Source organism: Neolamprologus multifasciatus, chromosome 11, assembly GCF_963576455.1.
Source record: "Neolamprologus multifasciatus chromosome 11, fNeoMul1.2, whole genome shotgun sequence".
Classification (NCBI taxonomy): domain Eukaryota; kingdom Metazoa; phylum Chordata; class Actinopteri; order Cichliformes; family Cichlidae; genus Neolamprologus; species Neolamprologus multifasciatus.
In genome coordinates this window covers 35,908,059-35,929,926 of record NC_140449.1, presented here as the reverse complement: position 1 = coordinate 35,929,926, position 21,868 = coordinate 35,908,059, and the positions used below count along the sequence as shown (strand labels likewise).

Sequence of the window (21,868 nt, the reverse complement as noted above, 5' to 3'; positions counted from 1 at the left end):
GAAATATCAGTCTCACACGGTAGCAGGACACTGAGCATAGTTTATGTATCGAGCTGCAAAGTGCAGCTGTGCTTCTTACTAATAACACTGTGACCTGCTGAGACCCAGCACACTCATGTCCTCTGAAGGGGAATTTATTTTAGTCTGTATCTTCTGACTGGTTTGAGCTACCCCACTAAAAGACTTTCCCCTCAGTTCTTGGCTAGTTAAACTGAAGTAGGCTGAATGTTTGTGGCTCATGTTTTAGTCGATGTCTCCCTATTTGATGATTGCAGACTGTAGGTGCGATGTCACTGAGATCATCTGCGTTCCTCAAACGCAGCATTCTTCCTGTCATCGTAGCGAAGAAGAGAAAGGACAGTGTGACTGAGAGCAGGTGGATGCTCACCTGTGGACACAAAGCTGTCCAGCTGCTTCGTCGGCTCCACGTTCACATCTGTCAGAGACCAAACAGTCAGCAGGGAGTGTGAGCTAAAGCTGCAGAGCTTCAGTGAAGCAGGTTTCATTAGAGCACTTTACAACACCACAGGCTGAGTTACACCCACAGGGGAGAAATAAACAGCAACACAGACGGCCATAAACAGGCTGGTGATCCGAGTGTGTGCTTGTAATGATGTGGACTCACTGACAACTGAATGTGAACCATTCGTGGTTAAAATCTGTTTGTTTTTAACTAATTAGAAACATGTCTGTAAAGGTTCTCATCCAGCTCATCGTAGTCTGAGGAGCTTGGAAAGAAAAGCTTCTGGACTTCTTTAAGTTGCTTGAAGACGTTTATGCTTCTTCAGTTCTGAGAGCAACTGGTTTAAGCCCCGGCCTGAGAGGGGACGATGGACCCCCTAATGATCCTGTACCTAATCACACGAGCCGAGGTATGAAAACAGGTGCAGGTCACAATCAGCTAAGGGTTCGGGTGAACTCCCCACCCTATCATGTGATTTCATTCCCGACGCCTTAACATCCAATCACATCCTGGGCCTTCTGACACCAGGAAATCAGCCTCTTTGCTGATTTGATGAAAGCCCGATTAGGATAACCGCATGTTTTAAGAGCTTTCTTTGTGTGTGTGTGAGTGTGTGTGTGTGTGTGTGTGTCTGTGTGTGTGTGTGAGTGTGAGTATGAGTGTGAGTGTGTGAGTGTGAGTATGAGTGTGTGTGAGTGTGTGTGTGTGTAGGTTTGCTTGTGTCAAAATTGGGGACTTCTATCAGCTCACACACCAGTCAATTGGGGACACCTCTCCCTTTGGGGACCAAAACCACCGTCCCCAATTAGATTTACCTCTAACAACGTTCAGCATGCTCTAAAACATATTTTAATCCAAAAATCTCACCTGTCCCCAAAAGTGACATTTTTTAGATTTTGTGTGTATGTGTATGACATTGCCACCAAAGTTTTTCGCAATCTGTGTATAACTCTATGTTGCCCCTAGTGGAAGTGTTTGAAATTGCAAAAATTTCCACTGTCCCCAAAAGTGACATTTCTTGGATTTTTTTTTTGTGTGTATTACCTCTCCCTAACCCTTATATTATTATAGTGTAAGATTTTTTTTAATATACTGATCTTTGTTGAAAATCTTATTCAACATTCTTTTGTATGAATGGTTTTATATAAACAAACATTTGTTCTCTTAACTAAATAATAGAAATCAGTAGACTATTTGTTAGAAAGTAGATTATATTTTCAAAGGGTAAAGAAGACACTAGAAAATACAAAAGAGTCATATTTCACGTAATTATGATATAAATAGTTTTAATATTTTTTTAAAGAAATATTTGGCATGATGTGAAGCAGATGCATGAAATAATGGAGCACTTTAGGTTCATATTTGCTTCATGAACTGCAGCTTGACATAAATTACTCTAAATTCTTGATACTTGTATTGCAACATATTTAAGATGTTTCTTGGATTTCTGTTGAATGGTGCAGGGATCCAAAATTTGGTGAAACAGCTGAGCTAAATTTAAATTTCAATGTTAATACCTTTTAGGCAGTATGTAAAATACTGCCTAAAAAGCATAAAAAGTCACAAGCATATGGCATAAAACTCTCACCAAAGTCTCTTTAAGAGCTGATCAAAAACTGTGTAAGACTATGGTCATTGAATATGGATCATGACAGAAAAAAAATTATATCCTGGATATAAGCAGGAAAGATTAGCTTCTGTAGTATATTATTATATATTATATTATTATTATTTAGATAACCGCATGTTTTAAGAGCTTTCTTTACAGGGTTCACCCAACATCTTGGTTGATTGTGACCCCCACCCATTTTCACACCCAGGCAGAGGATCAATAGGGGGTCCACGACCCTCGTAGGGACACTCCCACAGGGCTTAAAAATCTGGGACTCTCCACCAGTCACTCTGAGAACTGAAGAAGCTTCTCGGGTGAAACGTCTCCAAGAAACTTAAAGTGCTTTTCTTTGCAAAATGTTTTTGAATGTTACTGAGAAACATCTCAGATAAACAATGTACCGTGTGTGTAAGTGTGTGTGAGTGTGTGTGTGTGTGTGTGTGAGTGTGTGTGTGAGTGTGTGTGTGTGTGTGTGTAAGTGTGTGTGAGTGTGTGTGTGTGTGTGTGTGAGTGTGTGTGTGAGTGTGTGTGTGGGTGTGTGTGTGTGTGTGTGTGTGTGTGTGTGTCTGTGTGTGTGTGCGTCTGTGTGTGTGTGCACTACCTGTGATGTCAGCTCCTGAAAACGACCCCTTTCCTTTGTTCAGAGTGTTGATGACGCTCAGGTTTCTTGTCAAGATTCCCATCTGCTCCTGGAACCAGTTTCTCGGCTGATCGGAAATCTCCAGCTGCCAGTCTGCTGAGCCCTGACTGGACATAGAGCAGTGGCACTCGCTGAGCCATCACAATAGCTTTCTGAATAACATGTTTAAGTATTGCTGCTCCGTAACTGCTGTTTACCAACATTTATGTGCTTTATATTTCAAGGAGAGAAACCCAACAATCAGACGACCTCATATGAGCAAGAACTTGGCGACAGTGGGAAGGAAAAACTCTGACAGAACCAGGCTCAGGGAGGGGCGGGGCCATAAAAACAAACTGGAGATAGATATGATACAAACCACTGCAGCACAGTACCTGTAATACATACAGCATGTTCTAATCGCTCTAATAGGATATTATGGTCGACAGTATCGAACGCTGCACTGAGGTCTAGCAGGACAAGCACAGAGATGAGTCCACTGTCAGAGGCCATAAGAAGATCATTTGTAACATTTACTAAAGCTGTTTCTGTGCTGTGATGAGCTCTGAAACCTGACTGAAACTCTTCAAATAAACCATTCCTCTGCAGATGATCTGTTAGCTGTTTGACAACTACTCTTTCAAGGATGTTTGATATGAAAGGAAGGTTGGAGATTGGCCTATAATTAGCTAAGACTGCTGGAGTTAACGTTAAAGGGATGGTTGGCTCAACAGAGCTCTGACTGTTTGTCAGCCTGGCTGCAGAGCTGAAGCGAAACTTAGGGTTGTTCTTATTTTCTTCAGTTTATTTGTGAAGAAGTTCATGAAGCAATAAAGAGAAACTTATTCCAGTTAATTAGTGCCAAACAGTAAGAGATGACATGTCTCCAGCTTATGGGTTATCTGCTTTAAGGTGTGTTTGTGTGAGCATAACAGATGTGTTGTTGATGACAAAGCTGTGTGAGTCTGTGGAAAGTGTTACCTGTTAGTGTCCAGAGTGCCGTCTGACAGCTGGCTGCAGATCAGTTTAGATGGGAGTGGAGGATAAGCGTTGAGTCCCTCTGAAACAAACGCAAACAGCCCGTCAGTGTGTGTCTGGTTACAGACGATAGGGAGATCTGAGCGTGCTCTTACTGTTGAGGGCGGAGAGGAAGACTCTGATGAAGCGCTGGGCGTAGCCCTGCTCGTCGGCCTTCAGCCTGTCGAGTCTGATCAGGTGCTGCTGTATCGGCATGCTGGCCAGCTCCTCCACCTCCGTCCGGTCGTAACGATCACCCACCGCCACCACAAACAGCGCCACCCCCTCACACTTGGCCTTCTGGGAGATGTAGCGCAGCGTGGCCTGGTCTCTGTAGGCCGTCTTGGTGCCCACCACAGTCAGGACGGCCCTCTTGCTGCGCGGCTGGCCGGCCTTCAGCAGCACCTCCCTCAGGGTGTAGTCCAGCATCTGTCCCAGCGCCAAAGAGCCGCCCTGCTGCTGCATGTTCTGGATCATGTACGTCTTCATGTCTCCAGCGTTCTGGTAGGTCTGCAGGCCGAACTCCACCTTGGCGCTCTGTTGGACCAGAGCTACTCGGGCCTGGCGGCCGGCTCGGCGGGGCTGCGGACTCACGGCCAGCTGCTCCACCACAGAGCTCAGCAGCTGCCGGGCACCGGCGTATTCATCGGCCTGGATCTCCCTGGAGCTGTCCAGCACCATGACCAAGTCCACATCCGCCTGCTGAGGCAGCACTGGTTCCTGGATGAAGGCGCACTCCTCTGCACGCCTGCAGGGGTCTGCAGAGACAGCAGCAGCCACCGAAAACACCTTTATTCATCCTTTTGTCCACATACGCTGCTCGTGTATTTGTAGTCTGACAAAAAACACGTTGTGATTTTTCTCATGTATTACCAAAGCTGGAACAAAAAAGTCTGATATTGTGTAACTGTTTTTCACCCAGGGAAGGATTAGAGCCCTAAAAGCATAAAGTTATGTATCAACCAAAGCCTCTGTCAGTGTACAGAAGTTACAGAAGCTAAATATTTAACTGTTTTTCTACACAACGAACAAAGAAAGAAATGTGTGAAATTACAGAAAAAGTTCTGGAAGTTTAGTTTTTAACTGCAGTCGTATAAAAACATTTCATTGGTTTTTGCTTAATGACTCTGTGCAGTATGAACAGGGAGGTTTTAATTAGCAGGGAAAGTCGTAAAACTGCATCAGCTTGTTTGTGGTGAGCAGCAGATCCAACAAGTTAGAACCAAAAATGGCTTCAAGTGCACATTCAGGCCTGTGAGACTCGCTGGGGAGAACACACATCACGTTTAAGGCCTGGACAAGTTGAAACGTTTTGTTCTCCATCATGCAAAAATGGCTGAAAATAAAACCAGGCCAGCTGCTAACTTTAAAAACTCTGCACTCAGCTCTGCAGTCTCCAGTGTCATCCTGTGTTTCCCAGTCTCTGTGCACTCGGCCTGAAGCTACACTTGCTGCCCCTTCCTTCGGTCACATATCGGTATGCTCCCAGCGATATGCTATTGGCCGCATGCTGTTCCCACCAAAATAAAGTCCCACCCCTACCTACTATCACAGTCACCTGCTGCAGAGCTGATAATGGCATCAATAACAGTAGCTGTACGTCCTGAGAGCAGTGAGATGTGGCGATTTACATTTTTAAGACGACTGTCAAGTCAAGCTTCCTCATATTCTCTTTGATCCCACACAGCTCATCTAACTCGAACTAAAAAGGTGTGCAGTGTAGATGAGGTATGAGCATCAGTCATTACCGTAACAGATGGCACAGCTCTTGACCCTCCTCAGGTCAGCAGCCGGCTCCTTTGGCCTCCTCAGCATCGTGAAGATGGAGTTTCCTGTGTCGTCAGCCTGAGAGGAGACAGCAGCTACCGTTACCGACTGCTTCACTCATTCATGACAAACAGAATTCCTCAACGGCTGAGGGAAGACGACGAGCAGCTTAAAGAAAATGATGTTTAATTGAACTTTCCCTCTTCAGTCCATCTGTCTTGTATGTGCTTTATAACTGACAGCCATGAGAGAAGGATTCAGGCACCACAGCTGTTTCTACCTGTTCTACACTAACTTCTGGATACACACTGTAAACGTAACTGGAGCCGCACAGGGAGACTAAGTGCACAATGAGCTGGAACAACTTCATGTGTTTGCACATGCTGAGAAGGTCCCAGATGTATTGGCTCAAGTGAGAGCAAAGAGTTTAAAAAGGGGATGATGAAACTGTGGAAGCCTCCTGAAGTCATCACACTGTAAGGTCTAAAAAGGAAACGGGGACACCCTAACCGTAGCATTAAGAGCCAAATGTTTTTTAATCCAAGGCAAACATCCGATAATCTCAGGGCGTCGTTGCTGTAACAGGGCTTACTGATTTATGAAGTTCCATCTTCATCCAAACCAGATATTACGATATCGACTCCACACTCCTGTATGTTCACATTGAGAGGCATGGTAGGTTTTGTGGACAGATAGGGCGGCACGCTCGCTGCATTATTGCATCACTTCCTGCTCCTGGTGCACCACATCAGTGGTGCTTGTTCAGTTGTCTGAAGAGCAGCAACATCAGCAGTAACTGTCTGAGAAGCTGGCTCTTTTCTGCTCACTTTGTCAGTTGTCCAATTGTTGCTTTGCCTCCTTTAGCACCTGGTCGCCTGGTTGTAGCTCTGGAGGCCTGGCTCCCCACAGAGCCAGCCAGGCCCACAGAGCCAGCCAGGCCCACAGAGCAGCCAGGCCCTGTAGTGCTCTGCAAAGGGACTGTTGGCCTGGTTGACTGTGTCCGAAGTGGGAAATCAGGCCAGTTTGGTGACTATGAGGAGGAAGTGTAGCCTCAAACAGAAACCTTCAGTACATGAACCCAACACGTTGATTCTGTTCAGTCGGCTGAGACTGAAGAAGTCACTTGGATGAGTGACGAAACGTTTCCCCCACTGAAGACACGACGTTCAAATAAACGGATCTAACTTTGCCAAAACGATGTGGGCGTTATAGATAAGCGGGACAATTTCTGGACGAAACGTTGTCCTGTTAGGAGAGATGACATCCATCCCAGGCTGGACAGAGCAGCTGTCACGGCCTGGACGATCACCAGTTTCTCTCTCTCTCATTGCGGGTTCACGCCCTCAGCCACGCCCCTCGGAGGAAGAAACACCCGAGCCTCGTTAGTGCTGCCAGCATCTTTGCTGGATCGTTGTGTGTGACTCGCGTTGGTGAAGCCAGGCCTCAGCAAGTTTTCTCTCGTGTCTCTTTTGTATGAACGTACGTTTCCCAGTGTACAGACTCCCTGGACTGTTTCCCGTGTGGTGAGTGTCGGAGAGAGAGGAATGAGTATTTTGCCCCTGGATTTCCCTGGAGCCCTGACCCCTCACCTTTTAATATAAATAAATTCTCTTGTGTACATCTGACCTCAGAGTCCTGCGTGTGAGTCCTCCACCTCAATCGTAACAGCAGCTCCCATTTCATTTATTAACCTTTTCATCTACGCTAGTCCATGCTGGTATCAACATACTGATTCATCCTGACCCACTGAGTCACAGCCAGACTCCTCAACGCACAGGCCAAGGAGGAGGAGTGGCAGCGCTTCAGCTTATTAACCAATCAAAGACACAGTTTGAATTCATTAAAAAAAACTGTTAATAACCAGTTCTCATTTGTTATAATCAGTGTTGGTCAAGTTACGAATTACTGATTACTTTACTCGTTACTTGAAAAAAGTAATCAGATTACAGTAACGCGTTACTGCCCATCTCTGGTTATAACAAACAAGACATAATATTTTGTTACAGATTATTACGTCAGTACCTCAGACTAAAGAAGAAACTGATAGTTAGGGGTGACCCTGAATCCTTGTCGGTTGTATAAAATAATGTTTTCAGATCAAAGATGTGTTTGAGTTTCCCCAGGGAGTCACGCACTTCAGATTCCAGGCTCTATTTTTTCTACAGAATCCAGAGTCAAGATAAAATGATTAACAAGAACACTTTTCTTAAAGGTAACGCAGTTTGCTACTTAATTGCTCCTAACTAGTAATTTGCTACACTACCTGTTACATAAAAAAAGCTGTCTCACAACCACAGTTTAGTAAGATGAACCTCAGGCTACACCAAAGCAAATCCCTAATGAGGACTCACATCTCTGAGATCTTTCTCTTAGCTGAACACAAAGCAAAGACTGACTCTACTTTAGAAATGTGAACAGGTAGACAGGAAGGCTGCAGCCCGACTGCTGTTTGTTACCTGTTGAAGGTAAAGTCTGTCTGGGCAGCATCAGCAACATCATGCAGTTGTTTCTGTCCTGGATGCAGTTTTCCTCTTTTCCATTTGTCTTTTGTACAATAAAAATAAATTTTCCTCCTCTGACACGTGAACTGGAACCAGCTGATCGTAGAGAGAGTGCAGCCACATGATTCCAAGGAATCGGAGCGCTGGGAACAGGTTTTCTACAAAAACTTTTTTGACCCATCCCCAGATGGTCTCAGTCTTTGGTTTTAAGTCAGACTAAATAAAAGATGATTTTGTGCATGATGGTGCCGTTTAAAGTGTTCAGGTTAATTCATCAACATCATTTTTTCCAACAACAGAAAAACTATGAAACATGTTTGAGAATTAATTTGTAATGTATGGTCTAATTTTAGCATGTTCGCCTGACCCTAGATGTTCACCACGGACCTGATGGAGGTTAAATCAAACTCACCTCCATCGCCTGATTAATCGCGGGAACATTCCTCAGGGAGATGATTGCTGGGACGATGTTCAGAGCCCGGTACTCCATAATGGCAGCAAGAATGGCAGTGTTGTCCTGAGACGCTCCATTGGTGAAAAAGACGGCCACCTTCCTCACCGTGAACCCAGCTCGCACTCGTTTGAAGATATTCTGACCCACAGAGCGCATGGCGGCGCCCAGCTGGCGTTTGTTGGACGTCTTCTCTAGGGCAATGTTCTTCACAGCTTCTATCAGCGCAGTCTTGTTATGGTGGTCCTGGAAGTGGATCAGGTACTTGGTGTAGGCGCTGTATCCAACCACAGCCACGCGAGCACCTTGTGGACAGTTGCTCTCAGCGATGCTCAAGTCCTCCAGCAGGTGGAGGAGGGCGGAGCGCTGACTCTCGAGGGCCGTCGGAGTCACGTCGTCAGACATGTCCAAGCCGAACACCAGCTCGGTGGGGTAGGCCGGACACTGTGACCCACCTGGAGTAGGTAGACGACTAGTTACAAGTTACTTCTGCTACTCAGTAACATCCTACAAGCAGTTGGAGACAGTTTCAGATAAAAAGGTGCAAATATGTCCCGATGATCTCAGTCAGTCGGCATCTGTGGACAAAGTCTTTGTGCTGTACTCACCATGTTTGTTCTCACTAAGAGGAGACGTACGTACCGTGTGAACAAGCTGTGTGAAGCAGAAACACATTCATTTATCACAGCGCTCGTACTCTGCAGTTTGTTTCCACAAACGTTCGTTTTACTTTCCATCCTCTACATAAAAACTCATAAACAAACAGCTGATCATTGTTTTGCAAACGTGTTTAAGGCGACGACACTTACCACAGTTGTCTCTGATTTTGTTGATCAGTTCGCATTCCTAAGACGACAGAAAATGTTCAACAACATATTTATTTTAAGCAGGTGAAGCGATTTAAAGGTGGACTTACAAACAGGCTTCTTCTCCCAGGAGGACCTTTTGGGCCCTGGATGGAGGAAAAACAGAGATTATTGTAAGTTTATTTGGGAGGATAATCAAATGTGACTTTTATCTGTGGCTTCCACAGGGTGATGACCCGCTTCCTTTACACGGTGCCAGTTTTACTTTGATGTGATCCCTCCCTGACCACCGAACAGGATGCAGCGTTACTGCTGGAGTCTGCCAGTCATGGATGGATCTCGTGTGATGTCTGTTCTATGGACAGTGATCCCAGCAATTTGTGATGCTGTGTCATTACCAGCTTTTTGAACTGCCGTCTGCCTCCAGCTCACGATACCATCCTGCTCTGTCACAGCAACCCTCTGCATGATCTCGTCAAATACATCCATGAAACCTCTATGAGGTCTTTCTCTTTTCATCCTGCCTGGCAGCTCCATCTTTTAATATGTCCTCTGTCTAATTTAATTTAAAAACTAAATGAGCTTTTTCTTATTGGAAGATTTGCTTAGAAGATAACAATTTATCATTCAAAGAATTATTAGACCTGCTAATGAGAGTGAAGGTCGGCAGGTGAAGATGCAGTTTAAACTTACTTTGTGTCCTGGATATCCGTCACCTCCAGGCTCACCTGGTTCTCCTGGCATGCCTGAGTTCCCCTGTATGGGCCACACATAAATTACAGAAGAAGCAAAAAGCCAAAGTCTCAGTGACGTGACATCAAAGAAACCCTTCTTACCCCACGACCCCGGTTCCCCTTGGATCCTGGATATCCTTTCGGTCCTTTCGCACCGTCGTCGCCCTGAAGACAAAATGCCGTCTCAATCACCACAGACTCCAACATACTTCTAGCTTACTTTGGCTGAACCACATGGTAGCATCAAAGTTTTAGTGTGTGGAAAATGTAAGCACTCACCGGTAAACCAGGGTAACCAGGAAAACCAGCATCTCCCTGTACAGAGAAAGGAAGAAGCAACGATTTCACAATTAAGACAACAAAGACTTTCTAAAATGTTCAGCCACATGTGTGAATCTGTTTCACCCACATCATTGTCCAGCTGAACAGCACCAAAGACATCCCCATGCCTATGCAGATGATACTAAGCTGGATTTTTCCACTAAGCCCCCAAATCTCAACAAGCCTCCCAGACCTCAATCACTTCACCACTGCCAGTGAAAAATGGACGAACGTTCCTTTTTCTGAATCCTGGTAAAACTGAGGTTCTTCAGGTTCTTATGGAAACTTGGGAGGGAACATAAACTTTGGATTCTGCCAGCACAGAGTTTGGGTGCGGGTCACCAGTGACACAAACCACCATGTATCCTGAGAGAACCAGAGCATCTTCTCCTCCATCAAACGAATAGCTGAAACTAAAATCATGTGGCGTTCTTCTTACTGTTTTTCATTGTTGATGAAAACAGAATTCATTCAGTTTTTGTTGGTTGATGTTAAATTAAGGTTCAGCTCTACCTTGGAACCTTTCGGTCCTTCAGGTCCAAACCCGTCACGACCATCCAGACCCTGAACACAGAGAAAGTCATGCATGAGATAAATGCATTGAATTACAGATATACACATGCTCAGCTCATGTTCGGGATCCTACCGGCATTCCTCTGGGTCCCGGTGGTCCCAGAGCACCCTTCACTCCTGGTTCTCCTGGTTGGCCCTTAAATAACAACCATGGACATTTCTCCATCAAAATTTACACCCCCATCCAACAAAACCATGCCAAAATATCTTTCCATTTATAAAAAAAAAGTACATTATTTACAGGCTGAATCCAGTTTTTTTCACATTTTAAACGTTTAAACTGCTGCTGTGGTTTATGGCCACGATCCATTTGACCCAGCGTTTTTATACATTTTGATGTCTATGGTTTATGTTTAAGTTCATCGGGTTATTAAGTTCATTTCTATTATACTGAGGTTGCTGTTACACTTTATTGTTTATTACAGTCCCCTGGTGTCTTCACCCTGTGTGTTTAAGTCTCCCTCACCCTTCACGTGTTTCATGTCATTATGTTTCCTGTTTTATTTTGAAGAGGTCTGGTGTCCCATGTTCATTGTGTTTAGTTTCACTTCCCCTGTGCCGTCATTGTGTTCATTGTAATCAGCTGTTTCCCCATGTGTTTCCGCTTCATCACCTCCTGTGTGTATTTAGTGTGTGTTTCCACTCATTCCTCGTCCAATCGTCTGCTTCGTTTCCATGCCTCTAGGTTGATGGATCCATGTCAGGTCTTCAGGTTTCTAGGTCCTTGTTCTAGTGTTTTTATATTTCGCTCACCCAGTTTAGGTTATTGTTAGTTTCTCCTTTGCCTTTTGTTTTTGTGCTGTTTACCAGCCTACAATAAACAGCTCGCTTTCAGCTAATATTAAGTCTGTTTCCACTATTATCTATTCACATCCACACAGTTTGCTTCAACCAGACTGTGACACAAAATCTCATTGGGGCCATTAAGGCTTGTAGTTGGATAAGGGTTGGGTTTTGACTTCTAGCCTGAATGCAAAGAAAGGAAGTGATGTCACCCACCTTCTGCCCATTAGGGCCACGACTTCCAGGTAGCCCCGGTTGTCCAAGAGATCCATGTTCACCCTGTGGGAGGAGCAGAGCTGCCACTGTTCACTCTATTCACATCATGCAAACACTGAACACTCTTTATGTTGCAGCCACTGGAAATACTTCTAAGTAGGGATGGGTACCGGTGTCCGGTGCCATGATGGCACCGGTTCTGACACAAACGGTAGTAACCAGACCGAAAAGCAGCGCACATTTCGGTGCTTTATTTCGGTGCTTTTTTTTCCTGAGATGTGATACACTTTGAATTCTAGCCAATCATTTTACGTTTCCGAGGATAGTAGGTGGGTCCAGGTACGTACGTTCTTTTAGAGCAGAGCTACAGATAAAAAATGCCCGAGGCGAAGCGGTCAAAAGTCTGGCTGTACTTCACAGCAAAAGATGCAAACTCAACAGCCTGCAACAAGTGCTTTAAGGTGATACTGTGGAAAGGAGGTAACACCTGAAATCCGATGAAACACCTGACGACGCATAGCGTTTTTTTTAAAAGCCGAAAAATGCGCCGTATTTGATAGCTTGCTGCGGGACCTCACACCGAGCACATCTACGGTGGGTGTGGTGCCTGTTATCGGACCTAGAGTTAGCAACATCCCCCAAAAAGCTGAAGAGTAGAGTCCTGGCCCCTAGCCCTGCCAGTGTAGCAGAAATGATGAAGGATGATGATGGCAGCAGCAGCCGTTCTTCTCTGCGTGAGTAGCTTAATGTTGTTCGTGTGTAATTTACGTTGAGTAGGCTAACTACATTATTACATTAATGCATGTAAGGTGAACTAGCAAACATCATCATAGTTACATGCGGCTGCCTTCTTGTTTGATGGCAGATACTCCCTTCACCCTGGCCAAAAAGGCTAAAATGACCAAATAAAAAGTGGGAAACAGTTAAACATGAGAGGGTTTTGGACAAGTTTGTGTTTTTTCCATTGTTTAAGCTGCTTCCAGCCAAGAGTGATACCATATATGCCCTATAGCTGCAGAAAAGGCTAACATTGTTATCTTTTTACAAAAAAAACAGCTGAACATGAGAGGTTTTTGGACCAATTTTGTGTTTTCCATTCTTTAAGCACCGGTTCGAGCACCGTTTAAGCACCGGCACCGTTTCAAAAGTACCGGTTTGGCACCGGTATCAGATAAAACCTAAACGATACCCATCCCTACTTCTAAGCCTTTAAATGTCTAAGACCTTTAAAGCAATAATAATATTAAAAAAAACATGTTGGTATTTTTCCTCATGCAAAACTCCCTTTAATCAGACACATGCTTCATTAGAAAACACAATCAGTAAATCATAATTGAACTTGTTGGTCAGTGATGCATGAATACAGCCTAGTTGATGAACTCACCTGATTTCCTGGAAAACCAGGTGTTCCTTTGGGTCCAGGTTCCCCATTGTCCCCAGCAGGGCCCTGCAGGGTCAACACAGTTTGATAACTGGTGATTATTTACACCTCTGCTCTTCCAATCAATGATGACTGATGATGACTGATGGATAGTCTGCATAGCTGTAGACTAGTAGTCATCTGGAGTGTACGTTGATAATAATATATATGTCACTACACTTTATTTGTATTGCTTCTAAAACAAAGAAGTGTTGAAAAATAATAATAAAATTAGGAAATAAAAAAAAAAGAAGAAAAAACAAGGGCGCTAGGATGTCAATCCTGAAAACATTCCATCAAAAAATAATTACAGAGCTATGACAAACATAGCAAATCAGCGTGTTGTTGTCTGCATGCGCCTGCCAGAATCCTTTCTACGGTCAAACTTCATGACGTCATGCATGATGTCATATAATTATGTATCGACTGCCTAGTACAGATGCCGGGAGTCTACGTATATATATCAGGATACTGGAGTCAATTCTCTATCATCTCACACGTCTATTTAATCAGTTTCTGTTTGATGGTTATTCAGCTGTGTGACAACTCTGGAGGAAACCACCCGGGGGATTAATAAAGTTTTATTTTATCTATTCTAATAACTTTAATCTCAACCAAACCGATTTACTCACGAACAAATAAAACACTGAAGAAAGCCAAACAAAAACATTTTAAAGTGATCTAAGTGACTTATATATCATGTTTAACCTGAGTAGCCAAAGACCACGGGTGGCTGAAAACGATGTGCCGGGAGTTCGCTGTAATCGCCCCGGCTAGCTATAGTGGGTAACAGACGTCTCCGAAAACGTCGGAGCACCTTTGCAAATATGTGGTGTCTTGATAAACCGAGCAGATATTTGAGGTTTACACAGCTACTTTCTCACCTGAAAATATGTTAAAAGTTTATTTTGTGACCCAAAAAGATTAATAAGAGTAATATTAAAACTAAGTAGCTGCCGCAATTGTTGGAAACTGGAATCAGCTGGGCTATGAATTCTGGGATAGGTTGGGCCACAAAGGATACCGACCCATTCTTCAAATCTGGGAAAATGAATGACGCATTTGTCGGCCGCAATTGGGACAGCCTTCGTCGCCTGGCTGTGACGTAATCGGCCTCCGAAAGATGCGGCCTCCGAAGGATGCGGCCACCGAAGGATGCAGCCTCCGAAGGATGCGGCCTCCGAAGGATGCAGCCTAGGTTTTGGGACACAGCTTATGGAAAGACTGGATGTTTTTCAGTCACCAGGGCCTGAGGCTAAGTAATTCACCTGGAATAATTTTGTGTGTCCCTGACCAAATGGCGTGGAACACCTGCCTTCAGAATTTGGTTGGTGTCATTTGAGCACTGTGTGTCAGGCAGAGGGAGGAGCCAACGCAGGACTCAAAACTCAAAAGAACTAACTAAGGCAGGCAAAACACCAAATACAAAAAAAACGTAACTCAGACGTGAAACTAGACAACTGAGAAAGTGAGGAACAAGCAACTAAGAGCAAGGAAAAGTGGGGACACTCGCAGCAATATGGGACGATGTAACAATGGGCAAAGGAAAACGGTGGAAGCACACGGGGAATGGGGGAGAGATCAAACATAATGAGGTGGGAGGAAGGAAAACAGATGAATAAAACCCAGAGACAGAACTTATACGAGGGACGTGACAGACTAACCAGGGAGGGAACAAACTAAACCAACAAGAAGTACAAATGATTACACTTGGAAGAATGAGGAAACTAAACAATAGCAAACGAGGACATAAGAAACATAGAAACACTGTGTTAGCGTGACAGCAGGACAGCGTCATTCACACATCGTCACAGCCGCTCTCGTCTTCAAGAGCGCAGCATTTCATATGTTGCTTTGAGAAAACAGTCATGGTGTGGATAAGTGCAGTCATGTTTTGGGGAAGTACGATCTGACGTTGGCCACATTTCAGATCAACAGTGAGCTTATTTGTGTCTGTGTGATACCTCCTAATGCGTTAGCTCACCACATGAATGTACGGCAGCCTGAATGTGCAGACGGTGAATATCACAGACTGTGTGTCGACGTGAACACTGCCCATGAGACTGTTATACAACATGTGTTCACAAATATACTCCACTAAATGAGAAACAGCTTTTATTAAGTTACTAACTAATACCAAGCAGAGCTGCAACTGCATCCTATTTGGCTTTGTGGTTTGACAGAGAAAAAGAAATTTATAAATAGTTCCACCGAATTTCTCTGGAAGTCTGTCCATGGGCCAAATCCAGCACGAATCTGCCAAATCCAGCTGAGTGAAAGCCAATGTGTAACCAGAGTGATGCAAAAACACAGACTAAACTGGCACCTCTCGAGTCCTGTGGGGATTTCTGCCTATTCAACTAAAACAAAACTTCTAAGGAATAATGTGTACAGTTACTGTCAATGATCCTTCAGGAATTTAATGCTAAATTCAGCCAGATACAGCCTGCGGGAGAACATTTACAGTTTACTGCCTCAGCTGTAAACGCTGTTAGCCTGGCTCTGACTCACGGCTCTTGAACAGTTGAGACTTCAATATTTGAAACAGCTTATTAGTTCCAACATATCGAGGGGTCTTACAACGCAGTGGAGATCCCTTTATGGGCCCAGTGACGTGAACATGATGCATAGTGGTTACATACAGTTGTGGTCAGATGTTCATCACAGGCATGAATTTCAGGTCATTTTGGATTTTTAATGATTTCTTTAAACCTTTTCCAGTGTGCAACGATCGTAGAGAGTGTGCATTAGAGCAGGGCGATATGACCAAAAATATTTATCACGATATACATTTGAAAACGATATAACTGACACGAGACAAATTACTTTACAACTCCTCAACTTTATTAGTGCAAAAAAAACCCATCAATGTATTTTCACTTAAACAAGCAGCTGTTTTTTATCCGCATTAAAGTTATATAAACTTTAATAGTGCAAATGCAAATTCTTTGCTGACAGTTTAACCAAAAGGCATTTCCAGTGGAAACTGGCCGACATATCCTCAGCATAACCATGTATAATATCCACAACACTTAAAAAGAGGTCATACACACACAATACGGTAATATTATGTTGAAGCACAATACGTATCACTCCGCGAGGCTCCGCCTACGATAGACGTAATGCTCCGACAATCCATCAAGCGGTGCGGCTTCGTAGCTTAGCAAAGTCGTCCTAAAACATTTGACAGATTTTCGAGCGCCGTGCACATAAAATCGTCTCGAGGTCAGTAAACACAACCAGAGTTCATACATAAGGCACACGGGATTATAAGGGGCTCTGTCGACTTTCAGAAAAATCAAAGGATTGATTTTAAGTGTGCCGTATTTTCCAAACAACACGGTAATAACGACAGCCCGCTAGCATGCTCTACCAAAAATAGTGCTTTGTTGTGTATCTGACGGACGAAAGCTAAACCAGTTCCACCACTGAAGCTGCAGCATTTTACAAACCAGTTCTGGTTCATCGTTTCATTCAACGATTCGCTTTCGCTCTTCTCATTCTGCGTCGCCGCCATGTGCGTATGAAAACAAAGGCACTGCACATGCGCGTTTTCCCCAAATTCTATCGCCATATTTCATTTTCTTATCATTGCCCAACATTATACCGGTGTTACTGTGAATGGTATGATATGGCCCAGCACTAGCGTCCATCAAATGGATTTTCTCTAATCCACACAGGCTCAAATATAAACAAACATACTACATATTTGGTTAAATGTCTCAATCAAAGTTCTTCACAGACGCTCTTGGTAGCTGTCGACAAGCTTCTGGCATAATTCTGGCTGCATGTTTGATCACTCTTTTTATCAGAACTGAGGACTTGACCAGAGGGCGTTCCCACTCTGAATGACCGTCAGCGTCTCCACAACATTCATAGCAAGAGCAGCGATGTGAGAGGAAGTCTGAGTGCGGGGAGGACGGCTTAAACTACAGGCAGTCACGTCTTTTCTGAGTTAAATAGGTTCGGTTTCACAATTAAGGTCAACCTGCCGTGCGTCCAATCACAAAGCAGACCGTCAGGACAGAACTGAACTCTCACCTGTGGCCCAGCAGCACCTGGGATGCCGGGAGGGCCTCGATTTCCTTTCTCACCAGGTGACCCCTGCAAACAGAGTGAGACGTCGGTGTACAGTCACAGATATACGGTATAATCCTGATGCTGCTTCATATCGTCTTCTACCTTGTCACCACTGGGACCTCTTCTTCCATTACGACCCTGCACAAGAACAAAATGTCACCATCATCATGCTGAAGTCTTTCTGCAGCACAGAGCAGCACCTTCCTACCCGAGTCTCTGTATGAGGATCACTGCTCTTCATGAAAAACAGCTTCTCTTAGAGAGAAACAGAAGAACATTTTTTCTGAGAAATCTCACCGGGTTTCCATTCAGTCCACCGTCACCCCCGTACCCGTCTGGACCAGGATCACCCTGTGGATTAAAAAACATTCTGATAACTGCATCCAGCCATCTGTCCTTCTGCCCGTCCATCCACAGAATTATATATTTTGGTCAAAATATTATAATTATATATTGTGACCATTTGGCCTGGCTTTCCTCAGACTGTACACCAGAGAAGGTCATGGCTACCATGGCTACCATGGCTACCATGGCGTCAGTCACTGGTTGGTCATTTCAACATTTTGGTCGTTGCCATCCAGAGTGAGCTACTCAGGACCAGCTCATATAGTCTTCACTCATTTGTGATGTACATCAGGTGGGCTTATTGATTTAAAAGTAAAATTAATCACATTTTATTCAGAAACACACCAAAGAGTGTTCAGCATTGGGCTGAGTAGTGCGCTCCTTTTCTCATAGACTTCGGTCAGACCAGAGGAGTCGCTCTCTTGCCGACCAGGTTTAGATACTTCTGTATTGGCTTCACGTTCATGTTCAATCACTGGCCACATATCTGATCAGCCAATCACGTGGCACCAAATGAATGCATATAGGTGTATATGTGGCATGGCTGTTGGTACAGGACGGGTTGGTCTGACTATTCTGCTGATCTGTCGGGACTTTGCACACAATCATTTACAGAGGAAGCTCTGAAAGCACAACATGCAGTGTTAACAGCAGATCTCTGAGAGAAACGACCTCACTGATGTCAGAGGTCAGAGGAGAACGTCTCTAAATCCACAACACATTAAACTTGAAGCAGATGGGTCCTGCAGCAGAAGACCACGCACTCCTGTCAGCTACGAACAGAACTGAGACTGTCTGATCCAATGGCATCCTCTCTTCTGAAAAGAAAGTGACAGGGTGTCACATGCTCTCCCCGTGTCCTCCAGCTCACTTCCACAGTCCAAAGGCATGCTCGTTAGGTTACACTTGTGATTCTGAAGGTGTGAGTATGAGTGTGGTGTCCTCTCTGGGACAGACTGTAAACCTATTCTCAGTGAACAACAGGTTCTGCATCCCCTGAAACCCAACAAATACTTTAGTATCAGAAACGCACAGTTCCTCTGATGCCCAGAAGAGGCAGCAGTGAGTCAGCTCCATAGACCACTGGTGTTGGCTGTAGATCAGGAGGTAGATCAGGTCATCTACTAACTGGAGGTTTGGGCAACATACTACCCGAGCTGCTCCCTGAATGCATCGTCACAGGGTGAATGTTAGAGAGTGAAAAAGTGCTTGTGTGAATGGGTGAATGAGGCATGTTGTACAAAGTGCTTTTGAGCATTCAAAAAACGTTTACAGCCTGATAAGAAAATCCGCTTTAGTCTCTGTAGATAATTTACGATAAACTAGTGGCATCATGGCGGCTAACGTTCAGCTTTTACATAAAGATGTGGACGTGTCTTACTGGTCTCCCTGGGCTGCCGGGGTCTCCTTTGGGTCCTGGTCTGTTGTTGTCGACACCCGGGGTGCCCTGTCAGACAAAAACAGTGGTCGATTCTTGAAGTGGAGCTTCCAGCTGTTTCTCAGCTGCGATCAGCTGTTGGGTTTTCCGACAGAAGTAAGAGCCGATTTACAGTTTTAACTGACATTAGTGACATTTAAAAGTTTAAACACACAAAAACATCCTCAGAAAACATCGACATGCAGAGTTCTGACAAAAGAAGTGATGGGTGGGGTTTTTATGGCAGCACGACGTTTGTGAATTATTGTTGTAAATAAAGTGTTTCATGAGTGAATGTAGTGTGTGATCACATCAGACTGGAAAAGCACTCGATCCCAGCTTATTAGTGTGAATGCTTGTAAAAGCATTCACAGTATTGTTCTTCTAATCTTTATTCTTCTATTTTATTAGTGTGAATGCTTGAAAAGCATTCACAGTATTGTTCTTCTAATCTTTATTAGTGTCGAATGCTTGCATCCTTTTTTTCAGCCGTTCAGAGTTTATAATGGGTGTGTATGGGATGGAAAGTTGGCGCTAGAGTGAGACAGCTCAACTGCTAGAGTGAGAGGAGGGGGGGAATTAATCTTAAAATCTTTTCTTAAAGCTGCTGCTGTGTCCGCAGCGTTTGCTCTACAAGTATGATTTTACCCTCAAAACGTAGCCATCGCTGTCCTCTTTCATCCAATGTGTTTACTATTGTAATAGGTGTTATGGTTCTTTCATAAATGTCACCAATGCACAGCCTCCTCCTTCCAACTCTTCCATAGACTCTAATGTTAAAATGGCTCAGAAAGTTCGTTTGAAAACCAGAAGTACAGGCTGTCTTTACACTGTCACCACGTCCATATAATAAACTCCACAGGAATAAAAACTGAGAATTCAGTAGACTAGACATTGCTGTCGCTCACGGTGAAAGAATTTTGTCAATACGACCTGAACTTTTCATTTGGGAACGATTTGTTTCGGGCTGATGTTTCTGTTCATTTTAAGCAGCAGAAGTGAGGCACATGTCTGTGTGCGTGTGTATGAAGCCATTGGGTGCAGTCACTATAGCAACCAGGCTCACACCTGCCTGCTTAACGAGCTCTCTCTCACTCTGCCAAGATTCATCTTAAACACTTCTCTTTCAACTGCTGCTGTGTCCACAGTGTTTGCTCTCCAGCCATCATTTTACCCTCAAAACGTAGCCATCGTTCTTCTCTTTCCAACACTGTGTCTTTCAAAGCTCAGAGATGTAAACCTTTAAAACTGTGTGGATCCAAGTGGAGGGATCACATTTTTGTCATTCGGTGATTCAAAGAATATGAACTTTTAATATTCATTCAGATGTTTTCTTACTCTAAATTTTATTTTCTCATCACTTAGGTTTTTCTAATTTACATTTAAAACATTTTCAGCTATTTTCCAACTTCTTCTGTGTAAATGTCAGCTTTTAACAGTTCAGCACTTTGGTTTTCAGGTTAAAAACTCTGTATTTTCCAGCTCATTCAACATTTTTAGCTTAATATTCAGTAATTAATTCATTTCAGTGCATACATTCAGATTCAAGCATTCACACTGCAGTTTCTTCAGAAAATCACTTTCTAGTTAGTGTGAATGCTTGAAAAGCAATTCACAGTATTGTTCTTCTAATCTTTATTCTTCTATTTTATTGTTATTATATATTCCGTACGTTTTTGAAGTCCTACTCCTTCAAAACCGTTCAACTTCGAAAAACTATTCAAACACCGTTAGATTCCTCTTCTTTTGGACATGACTGCTTCTATTTTCTCATTTTAACATTTATATTTTAATTTTATTCAACTTTTTTCATCAAAAATTTCCCATGTATTTCAATGGAGAGAGTAATTTACATTTAAAACATCTTCAGCTATTTTCCAACTTTTTCTGTGTAACATCAGCTATCATAAGTTCTGCACTTTTGTTTTCAGGTTAATTCTGTTTTTTGTTTTGTTTTTTATTTAATTCAAACTTTTTAACTTAAAATTCAGCAATTAATTCATTTCAGTGCATACATTCAGATTCAAACATTCACACTGCAGTTTCTTCAGAAAATGCACTTTCTAGTTTGTATTTGTTAGAAAGATCAGACGGGCACAGACAAACTAAACGATCAAATATCTTCACCATAATCTTGTATCATAAAAATATGTGCAGAAACTAAAGAGTCATTATTTCAGGACATTTTCATATTCAGGCATTGGAAACAGGTTTTCTTTGTAAAAACAAAAAACCTGAAATATGAAAGGTTTATTTTCCTTTAGCAGTCTAATTGACCTGAACTTGACCTGCCTCCTCCTCTTCCTCGTCCCCCTCCTCCTCCCACATTTTAAATAATTAGGAAAAAAAGTCCATGTGACTGCCGACCTTTCTGAAACGAAAGCACCGAAACTCACCGGGTCTCCTCTCAGTCCCTCTGTCCTTTCAGCCCCTTCTCGGCCTCCTGTCCCCGGGATGCCCTAAAGATGATATTTCAGCCTGTCAATCAACCTACCCAGAGGTCAGAGGTCAACAGCTCACAGCTTCATTTTACGAGCTGAAGTCAAAACACATTTAAAAAAACGAAAACAGAAACAATAACAGTAAAATGGATCAATCTTTTCATTAGGTAACAACGATCAGAGCTGATGCAGCGCGAAGAAACTGAGTGGTTTTTGTTTACTGGGTTTCCCGGCGGTCCTCGGTCTGCTTTCAGTCCACCGAGTCCTGTCTCTCCCTGCAAACAAAACCAGAAGAACGCGTC

The 21,868-nt window shown here is 43.6% G+C and overlaps 1 protein-coding gene across 1 annotated transcript in view; it reads right to left on the bottom strand.

The window, feature by feature from the left end:
* Positions 1 to 21,868, bottom strand: part of LOC146509222 (collagen alpha-6(VI) chain-like) — a 103,022-nt gene that overhangs the window by 66,910 nt on the left and 14,244 nt on the right. The window contains exons 7-23 of the mRNA XM_085175953.1: positions 21,788 to 21,841; positions 21,522 to 21,584; positions 19,090 to 19,155; positions 17,661 to 17,714; positions 17,466 to 17,501; positions 17,325 to 17,387; positions 13,248 to 13,310; positions 11,864 to 11,926; positions 10,938 to 11,000; positions 10,805 to 10,855; positions 10,250 to 10,285; positions 10,073 to 10,135; positions 9,930 to 9,992; positions 9,347 to 9,382; positions 9,240 to 9,276; positions 9,073 to 9,084; positions 8,392 to 8,885 (exon numbers count right to left, since the gene is read on the bottom strand). Coding sequence (XP_085032079.1) covers positions 8,392 to 8,885; positions 9,073 to 9,084; positions 9,240 to 9,276; positions 9,347 to 9,382; positions 9,930 to 9,992; positions 10,073 to 10,135; positions 10,250 to 10,285; positions 10,805 to 10,855; positions 10,938 to 11,000; positions 11,864 to 11,926; positions 13,248 to 13,310; positions 17,325 to 17,387; positions 17,466 to 17,501; positions 17,661 to 17,714; positions 19,090 to 19,155; positions 21,522 to 21,584; positions 21,788 to 21,841 — 1,317 coding nt within the window. The remainder of the gene's footprint in view (positions 1 to 8,391; positions 8,886 to 9,072; positions 9,085 to 9,239; positions 9,277 to 9,346; positions 9,383 to 9,929; positions 9,993 to 10,072; positions 10,136 to 10,249; positions 10,286 to 10,804; positions 10,856 to 10,937; positions 11,001 to 11,863; positions 11,927 to 13,247; positions 13,311 to 17,324; positions 17,388 to 17,465; positions 17,502 to 17,660; positions 17,715 to 19,089; positions 19,156 to 21,521; positions 21,585 to 21,787; positions 21,842 to 21,868) is intronic.